At 38.0% G+C, this 10001-nt stretch overlaps 1 protein-coding gene across 1 annotated transcript; it reads left to right on the top strand.

The window, feature by feature from the left end:
* Positions 1-283: 283 nt before the first annotated feature.
* On the top strand, positions 284-2435 carry bsx (brain-specific homeobox). The gene is given in 5 exon segments (XM_042498673.1): positions 284-358; positions 360-528; positions 1197-1276; positions 1279-1389; positions 2193-2435. Coding segments are annotated over 5 exon segments (678 nt in total).
* Positions 2436-10001: the final 7566 nt, after the last annotated feature.

The raw sequence follows: 10001 nt of genomic DNA, 5'->3' as shown, positions 1-10001 counted from the left end.
ACCAGAACAAAGAGCAGGCCCCTTAGATTCCCGGCCCCGCCCATCTGGAGCTCTAATTGGCTGGAGCGTGAATCAATTTCCCAATCCGCTACTCTCTCTGAATAAAATGCTTGTTGGAAATCTGCCCTCCCACTGATATCTATGTAATGCTCGACGTAGTGTTATTCACTGATCACACTCAGGGGCTGCATTTAAGCCTTGGGACAGTTGGGGAGAGGAGGCAGATGCTGATGCAGGTCTAAAGGCAGGGATTAAAAAATAAATAAAATAAAATAATAACATCATGAGTATGAACTACGCGTCCGCGGCACCCACGCAGAGGTCGACGTCGTTTTTCATTGAGGACATCTTATTGCACAAAACCCAAGCCGCTAAGAGAGGTCATCCCCTCGCCGTTCTGTAGCTCCCTGGCCTCCCGGATGCCCATCCTGGAGTATGGATACCCACTGATGCCAACCCCGATACTGGCGCCGCACTCACACCATCCTCTCCACAAGCCGGAGCATCACCAGTACTTCTTCACTTCTGGTAAGCAAGAGAGTCTGAGAGGCCTTCAGCAACAAGGAAACTTCTGTCAGATGTACAGTTTGAACTGGACAAAAAGTAGCCATGCATAAAATATGAATTTTGGATTTACACAACTTTATAAATAAGTATGGGGATGCAACAACCTTTGCAGAGATCGTTGAAATGTGTTCCATCACTTATAAAATACAGGTGGAAATTGAAAGTTAGTTGATCTCTCATGTTCAGTGGCTGAGCAGCTCAAGAAATAACAGCAACTAGCAGTTTATTCAGTTAGGTCAGTCAATTGTTGTTTTTATTTATTTATTTGTTTATTTCAGGACAACTGAGTTCTAAAAAATTTCAACTTTTACTTATTTTCATCTTAATTCATGGCCAGCGTTTGAAATTCTGTAGCTCTGATTATTTTTTAAATAATCTGAAAAAAAAATCATGTCGGTAAATAGTCATCACTTAACTATAAATGCCTATTGATTTCGTTGGCGTGGACATAGTTTCTCAGACAAATTTATGTTTTACTTGTAATTTATTGTTTACTTGTTTTTTGCTTCCATTTTTATCTATCCATTCGTTTATTGAATTTGTTTGATTTTTCCTTTTTTTTTTTTTTTTTTTTCTTTTTTGTTTTTGTAAAGTTAGAATTTCTAACCAGTGCCTCCTGCCACCTGTAGGGATGCAGATGCCGGCCTTGTTCCAGCACCACGCGGAGTTACCGGGGAAGCACTGCAGACGCAGGAAGGCGCGGACGGTTTTTTTTCTGACTCGCAGCTGTCTGGTCTGGAGAAGAGGTTTGAAATCCAGCGGTACCTGTCCACGCCGGAGAGAGTAGAGCTGGCCACGGCGCTCAGCCTCTCAGAGACTCAGGTACACACACACTCACAAGCACACACATAAACAAACCCAACAGAAAACACCAGTTGAGGAAGGAGATGCACTGATGCTGTGTGCGTTTCTGAATGTTGTTCCTTTGTTTAGTCTTTTTCTTTTCTCTATTATACCCCAAAGAGATTGGCTATCGAAACAGCAACAACAACAACAACAATACACACACACACACACACACACACGCGCGCGCTCATATATATATATCAATAAATGGTAAAACAATATTTAGTCTAGGCTATAAATATACAACAGAACATGAAGACAGAAATGCAACAAGTGAATATATGGACTGTATAGAGCAATGAATTGGACATAAATTTTGCTGTTTTTATATGTGAAAAATTGTTGTTTCTGTATAACTCAGTGTAATGTCATAATATACACAAAGTACATCAAAGAAACAGCTGATGATTTAAATTCTACAGGTTATTCTGCAACTAAATAGCCAATAAAGTGAATTTAATAATGAATAAATAATCTATATTCGACAGGGCATCTCATTCTGTCATTTAGGCTGTTGAAATAAACTTTTTTTAAAAATGTGGAAAAAATGGCCAAAAATTGATACATTTGGGGATTTTTTCTTTTCTTTCTTTTTTTTTGTCCTTTTTGTCTTTTTTGCCGTGTTTCGCCCATTTATTTATTTTTAGCCTTTTTTGCCTTTGTTTGCTTTACAAACCAATAGGGCCTAATTGCGCATAGTCTATTTAGGATGTTATTTTTTATTTTTATTATTTTACTTTATATAATTCACATCCCTCATCCGTTACCCCACCGCACAGGTAAAAACGTGGTTCCAGAACCGGCGGATGAAGCACAAGAAGCAGCTGAGGAAAGCGCAGGACGAGCGTAAGACCCCCGGAGAGCTGGAGCGCTCCGCGGAGAACTCCAGCGAGAGCGAACTGAACGACAAGAATGCGGAGGAGCTGAAACACGGACTGGAGGCGGACTCGTACATGCTGGAGGAAAACGACGACGATGTGGATATCGAGGATGACATTTGCTCCCCGGATCATCTACTATAGTAGGCTGCACGGTCGTTTTATATCAGCAGCAACCTGTATGCACTGTACATAAACACATCGGGTTCTTTTTCCTGCCGTTACGAATATATAAGTTACGATTTGAAAGAAAATAAGGGAGAATAGACTGTAAAATATAATGTTAATATTTATTCAAACATGCAAAGGGGGCCCTTTAATTTTCAACAATTGCCCCTTTCCTCTATGTATAGGCTATGACAATTTTCGTGCTCTTAAAACGGAATATATCACACTATTATTATTATTATTATTATTATTATTATTATTATTATTATTATTATTATTATTATTATTATTATTATCATTATTATCCTTTTATTGTTATAACGAAATATTCGATTGTTTATTCTGAAATGTAACACGTATGTTGTTTTTTTTTTAATTTCATTTAAAACGAAAAAATATGTACAAAATATGATAAATAACCCAATGAATAGCTCTTTGGAACACGCGTCATGCTGACCCATCCTTTTGCACTTCTATCCCTACCGAAATTTTTCATATCATTATTTTTTTCTTTTTTCTTTTTATATTTTGTTATTTCCCGTTTGTTTATACTGTTTGGATTTTGTAAATCAAGTTTGACTGACATTTCTATTTGTGTCTGTAAATATATAAATAGGCTAAATAATGAATCGGCTCTCGGCTTCGTTTTTTTTGTCACATCTTTTATCTTTTTTTAAAGCCTGTTGTTTACATTTTCATACATAAAACGAGCAGGAATGATTTGGAAAAATCGTTTTAAAAAATAGCCACATCAATATGTAATTAATATTCGTGTTCGCTGCACAGTGAGCTCTGTCCTCGGCTGTTAGACGCACTTTCAGTAGCTGGTGTCCTCAGCGTGCAGCTCAGTTGTAAATGAGAGGCTGCTTGTTCTCTGTGCGGGTTTCTGCAGCCCGCTGTGCTTTAAGTCCACAAACAGACAGACAGCAAGAAATGACAGCAGCTCTCAGGCGCTTGCACCAGACAGCGCGTGCATCAGATGGTTTCTGTGAATTCCTAACTGAAGGTAATCCCCGAAAGTGATCAGTTTATTTTCACACTAAACTATCCCGTTATAAGAATATTTTTCATTAAATGTTGCTCAGGTGAGAATGAATCCTTTTGTTTTTGTTGTCAAGAAGATAGAGAGAGAGAGAGAAAGTGATGAAAATATGTTTGCATCGGTGCAGTGAACGCTCAGATGTGCAGCACATTGCTCGTGCATGCAATAATGCAGCATGTGCTAAAGGCTTGATGGACTGATGTTCTCAATAAAAACCAATCATGACAACAGTAAAAAAACAGAATTCTCCTCAGTGCATGTTCCGACCATCAGAAGAAATGTCTAACTTTTTCAGAATAAAATCAACACAACAGGATTATGGTGATGCAGATATCCTGTAATTCCTCTGCCTATGGAAGTGATGTGTTTCTGCGAGTAAACTGTCTCTGAAAACTCAGAGAATTATTCCATTCATGAAAAAATATTTAGTCCCACTGCAAGAAAATGTTCCTTCGTCTTTTATTTTGACTCAGGTCAACACTGTTAGCCTAATGAATAAAATATGAGTATCTAATTGGCCTGAAAATATATGGGAATTAAACAGGACAAGAAATATAATAGCAAATAAAATATTTATAACAAAAATCAACAAAAAAAAAAATTAAAAAGGTGCAGGCTTTATTCATATTTAACTTTTTTTTCTTAAATCAGCCGTAGTCCAAATTCGTATATTGACACGTGTAATTTTGCTAATGTTTAGAGACAACAACCCTCTGAGTATTGTTCATGAAATGACTGGAGCAAAACATAACAAAAAACAATCAAAGAAAATGATTCCTTTTAAACATACTTTAGCATTTTTAAATTCTGAAAAAGTTGTGTTTGTCTTATTTGGTAAGTTTATCTTTTGGGGCAGGAATTTACTGCAGCAGTGTAGTGGTGCCTGCGTATAGATCAATATGGTGAATGAAAAAAAAAAAAGTTTTCCCTATTTCAGTGTTAATTTACAGATAAAGTCATATAGCATCAGTCCATGCTGCAGCATATCGACTTCCATTAAATCATCCTTGCCACATAAGAGTGTGTTTTCTCTGGTCCACAGACACAGCTGCTGTGAGACTGTGTAACTTAAAAAAAAAAAAGATTTCCCAATCATTTCTGTGATATAATTAAGGATGAGGGGGCAGTAAAATATTTACTGATTATTAATTTGATAAAACAAACACACGCATTTCAGAATCTTATTACATGTTTTTAAATGTTTGACCATAAACTGCCTCTCTAAATTATTTGCACAATAAAATGTAATCCTCTCTCTTGCTGAATGTCATCTTCAAAATGTGATTGTGATTAACAGGCGGCTGGGGGGAAACTGTGTGGAGAACAGGCCATGCAGAAGGTGATCAATTAAAAGATTAAGCGTTTTGCAACACATGGACGCATCTGCATTTGGACCTAATAGCAGGCCATCAGCTCATTTTCAGGAAGCCTGCCGCCTACTGAAAGCGTGCTTCTCACATCAAAGCACCAACGTCTGCCTCAGCTTCCCAATGGGCAGAAAGGGATGCTAATTTGTCCCCCTTCATGTGTAGCGGCGAAAGACTCCTTCAATTAACTGGATTTCAATGGCGAAAAAAACGAGTAGGTGGGACCTAAAAAGATGCAAAGAGACTGAGTCTGGAAGGGCAGCGTTTCTCATTAAATTAAAAAGGCCTCCATCATTTGTTCGCAACCACGCATCTGAGGACTTAACACTAAAAACACAGAGCTTCAAAGAGTCCATGATGGGTTAAATAGAGACTATAATCTAATTAAAATATTGCACAGAGGTAAATAGTGCTTTGATAATGATCTGAGGGTACAATTAGTAAAATGAGCTGCTTGAGAGTGTTTTGTGTCGGGGAGGAGTTACTACTTAGAATATGGCTACAAAACGCAGCGCTGGGGGCCAAATCAGGGGAGCTTCAAAGTGTCATCTTTTATTTGAGGAGGATTTTCTGCGCTGTAGAAGAAATGAAAAAAAAACAAAAACAAAAACAAAAGCTGTGTGGATTATTCCAGGTGAAACAGTGTGAACAGGTGTAATGGGGTGAGAGGAGACAGTGGTCTGAGAGAGCTGGAAGTGGAGTGTATGAAAATGAAAAAGACTGCTGATGATTTTATAATTACTCGATGTCACTGTTGACATACAACATCCAACAATCCTCAGTGATGTTCACCCCTTCCTTACCAGTGACACGAAGTCTCAGAGACACTGTTTAACTCTTTGAAACCTGAGCAAATTGGCGTGATTTCTTACAAGCAACCGAGGAAAAAAGTGCAGTAAAATTACATGAAAATTGGTTTTTAAAAAGTTGGGATTTTTTTAAGTAAAAACAACAACAAAACAAAACAAAAACAGACAAAAGACAAACAAGACTGAATTACAATCATTCGGGAACATAATTTTGAATAAGCAATTATGATGTGTGTATACATATACAGTATATAGATAGATAGATAGATAGATAGATAGATAGACAGATAGATAAACATACAGTATACACACACACACACACACACACACACACACACACACACATATATTATATATATATATATATATATATATATATATATATATATTATGTTTTTTTGATTTTTTATTTTTTTCCCCTTTGTGTTCTTTGTCTGTTTTTCTAGCTTTTTGTAAAATTTCTTGCCACTTTTTGGTCAGTATTTTTGGGCTTTTTTTCCTGTTTTCAATGAAATCAAGCGTATTTGCTCAAGTTTCAAATGGTTAGTTGCTTTCTCTGATTCATACAACTTGTAGGTGGCAGTAATATTAAAAATGTTTAGGGACCCCAATATGGAGAATTATTTAAATACAACAGGCAATAAACAAAAAAGGAAATATGTATTATTGTTATTATCATCCTAATATAATAATAATAATAATAATAATAATAATAATAATAAATCTATTGGATGCAAAAAATAAATACATAGGACTTGCATAAAGATGACATTTCTGTACAGGGGAGACTCACAGAACCCAATTTCCATTTTTTAGACATCTTGAGGTCAGAGTCCAAGCAACCTCTGTGCTGTTTTTCCTTGCGAAACTTTCGCCTAACTTTGGAGTGTCATTTATCCCCCTTGCTGAGTAGCTTGACATGTATAAGAGCCACTCCTGTTGTAACATGTGTGTAGGATGCTTACCTGTCCTGTAAGGGTCACTGTTTTGTCCTGTGTCAGTATTGGTAGGAACCATTCATTCAGTGACAGGTGTTGCTAAATGAAGGAGCACTTTGACCGCGACAAGACAAGAAGGAGAACTGACACTCTTAGTTTTGTCAGTTAGTAGCCTGACCAAGTTTGGGCTCAGCCGCTGGACAGTGAGTTAAAACTGTGCTAGACTTGCATCAAGAGCTTTATCGTGGCGCATTAGCCGACGCGAGCTGCGGCAGTTTTACGCAGGAATGACGCTGGGAAGAAAAAGAGGGAAAAAAGAGCGCCCTGGCCACTACAACCAGTTTCTGCACGAGGACGCCGACACCTGCTGAGAAGTTGGTTGCTGCACGCTTCTTCCTGCGGATCAACATCAGCCACCTGTGTGGCAGCGACAGCACAAACGAGTCTTTCATTAGGATCAGCACGGCGGCCAACGGGAGGTATGTGTAGCACGGTTGTAGCATATTTGGTGCCCCAAATAGCCAATAGCCAATAACAATGTTTTTATATTGTTGTTTGGTTGTTTATATATATATATAGCTTTCTTTTGTGCCAGGAAAACACAGAAATCTACACTTGTGCATCTACACTTGTGCAACATACTTGGAACATTTTTTACCAAGTTTCTCAAGTTTTCCTTTTCTCCATTTTTTTGTATGAAATCACTCCCAAACACTTGTGAGAGGCATCAACTAACGTCGCTCGGGGTTGTTTTAAAGGGTTAAAGTGATTGAGCCCCTTATTACATTTCCTTTAAATGAGCACAAATTCAGTGATACACATTTAAGAAATTACCTTTAAAATAAACTTCTTTCACATGGAAAACTTCCTTTTTTATATGAAATAAGTAAAACCCTTTTTTACAATATGTAATGTATGATAATCCCTAATATAATACCAGTCTTATTATATTGCTGTGAAAACATCCACAAATTTCTCTTTCAAACAGCTGTATTTATTAAAGTCTCTTGCCAAAAGTTAAATTACAGTAATCACATCATTAGAACGTTAATTGCCTTCAACTCATGTTCATTTTAACTGAATAGAGTTTCAAAGCATCACAGTGAATTTCAATGCAACCTCCATGAGCTGATGTTTACAAGCTCTCCTCAAGCTGATTTTAACACAGATTTGGTTATTTATTTATTTTCATTCTCTTTCTCTCCACATATACCCCTCTCGGTGGTGTAATGACAGATGATGAGGTGTGTGCACAACAAGGTCGATGGGCAGGTCACCAAGATGGAGGTAGGAAGGCTCTACTCTTCTATATATTCCAAGACTGGGATGACAACTTGACAAAGGAGCTAAAATTAGGGGCTTAAGTTTATGTACCCTGATTTGTTTCATTGGACAGTCCTGTACGTTTGGATTGGTGTGAAAGCTCGTTCAAATTCTGGTGCGGACCAAACAAGTGAACTCTGGTCTGTTTGAAAACAGGGGTCTCGGTTCCCTTCCAAGTGAACCCTGGTGCGGTTCAACCACAGGATTTCATGATAAGCAACATGTAATTTAGCGGGATTTTTACAGCTGAACCAATAATAAATCCATTTGCTCATCATGAAATCTCTCTCTGCGATCTCATGATTAATCCTGATAAAGGCCAGCGCCACTGCTACGGGCATCGTGAGTTATTATTACAGTGAGATGCCTCTGCTGAGCAAAGTCTTTCAAAACTTAAGCTTACTAAAAATACCGGCGTTCAACAATAGGACAGGAACGTCACAGCTGGTCTTTCTGTCATCAGTATTACCGTAGAACTGGTTCAGAACAGAAGCCATCATTATTGACCTGATTATTGACCTAGCAGCTGGTGATGCGGATGTGTGTCTCTGTAGATCCTCCAGCTGCTGCTGAAAAATGCCTGCTCTATATTTCTTCTGCAGTGGAACATATAAGTTGTGTGATTTTTCTTCTGTAATGTGTGAGCAGAAGAATGTTGCAATTACTATTGTGCACCCACAGCGGCCCTGATAACATGATCGATTTGCAGTCTAACAATAGTTTCATCATTTCTCTGTGAGCTCTTTGCAACACTAAAGAACATAAATATAGACACGTCATAAGCATTAAAGTGCTGCATGAACTTCTGTCAGTCAGCTGAGTTTAATTTCCCCACATGGGTCCTGATGATGCAGGCTGCCAAAACACCGAAACTGTCCAATCAGCGAGTTAGTCAGTCAGTAGAACCTCATGTTTCCTCCTCTTGGTTCATTTGTAAAAAGTCTGTGTGAACATGAACCGAACCAGAACTAAAATGCAACAATGCACTTTTTCCCCCTTGGACTGGACCAAAAGAACTGAACTACAGGTTCGAAAACAGCTGATGATGCAATGGGATGGAGAAATGTAATGTAATGTAAGGCTAGCACATTCTTCTAAAACACTCCTGTTGAAGCAAGGTACTTTGTTCCAAGAAGCAGACATCATGACGACATAACTGCTCCATCAAGTGCTTTTTAAAATTTTTATTGATGACTTGGCGACAATGTATCTAGCCACGTTGTTGCTTTGTCAGTTTTCTATTACAGATTTGCGTATTTGCATTGAGGGATGCTCTGCGACTTCTCCTCTCACGATAACATTCTAAAAAGCACGCCAATGGATGTTAAAAACACCATGTCATTTCTACTGCAGCCACCAACGTAGACGTGATGTGCGAGAGATAATGGAAAGGCAAGCCCCTTATACGTGGGAGCGGCCATGTATGAGGGATTTCTGGGAGGTGGTAGTCAATGATTTCACATAGGAGTTGTGGATTCAGAACCACCAGATGATAGCTCCTGCTGCATCATGAGGAAGCCAGTTCCTACTGACAAGCACATAGCCATAGCATCATGTGACCTATAAAAGCCAAAAAAGTGTTTCCATTGCAGTTTTGTGAAATATGGCTTTTTCAAATTGCCTGAAATACCACCTCATGTGAGCATAAAAACTTTCTTGCATTGAATGGGATTTTTTTTTTCTCAAAATTGACGTTTCCATAAGGCATATTTTATATTAACAATTTCAGTTTGCGCAGTTTGAGGGTTAATGGAAACCTGCCTACTGGTAGTGTGAACACAGCCTTTGTGTTACCATGCTGCTACAAAAATCAACAGACTGAATAAAACAATGATCAAATCCTATGGTGGAAATAATGATACAAACATTGCAACACTGAAGAACTGTAATCGAGATTTACACAGTAGAAACAGTTTAGCAGTGATTCCAATTTCAGAGTGTTTAGATACAGTAAAAGCCAATAAAAACTGAGTAAAAAAAATAAACCTCAAGAAGTTTAGGTCTCAGTGGTTAATTTGTCTTTTTGTAGTATGTTGTTGGCAGTTCTGATATTTTATGGCTCC

Source organism: Plectropomus leopardus, chromosome 13, assembly GCF_008729295.1.
Source record: "Plectropomus leopardus isolate mb chromosome 13, YSFRI_Pleo_2.0, whole genome shotgun sequence".
In the NCBI taxonomy this organism is placed as follows: domain Eukaryota; kingdom Metazoa; phylum Chordata; class Actinopteri; order Perciformes; family Serranidae; genus Plectropomus; species Plectropomus leopardus.
Note: the sequence above shows the minus strand (reverse complement) of the source record. Positions and strands in the feature narration are given on the sequence as shown.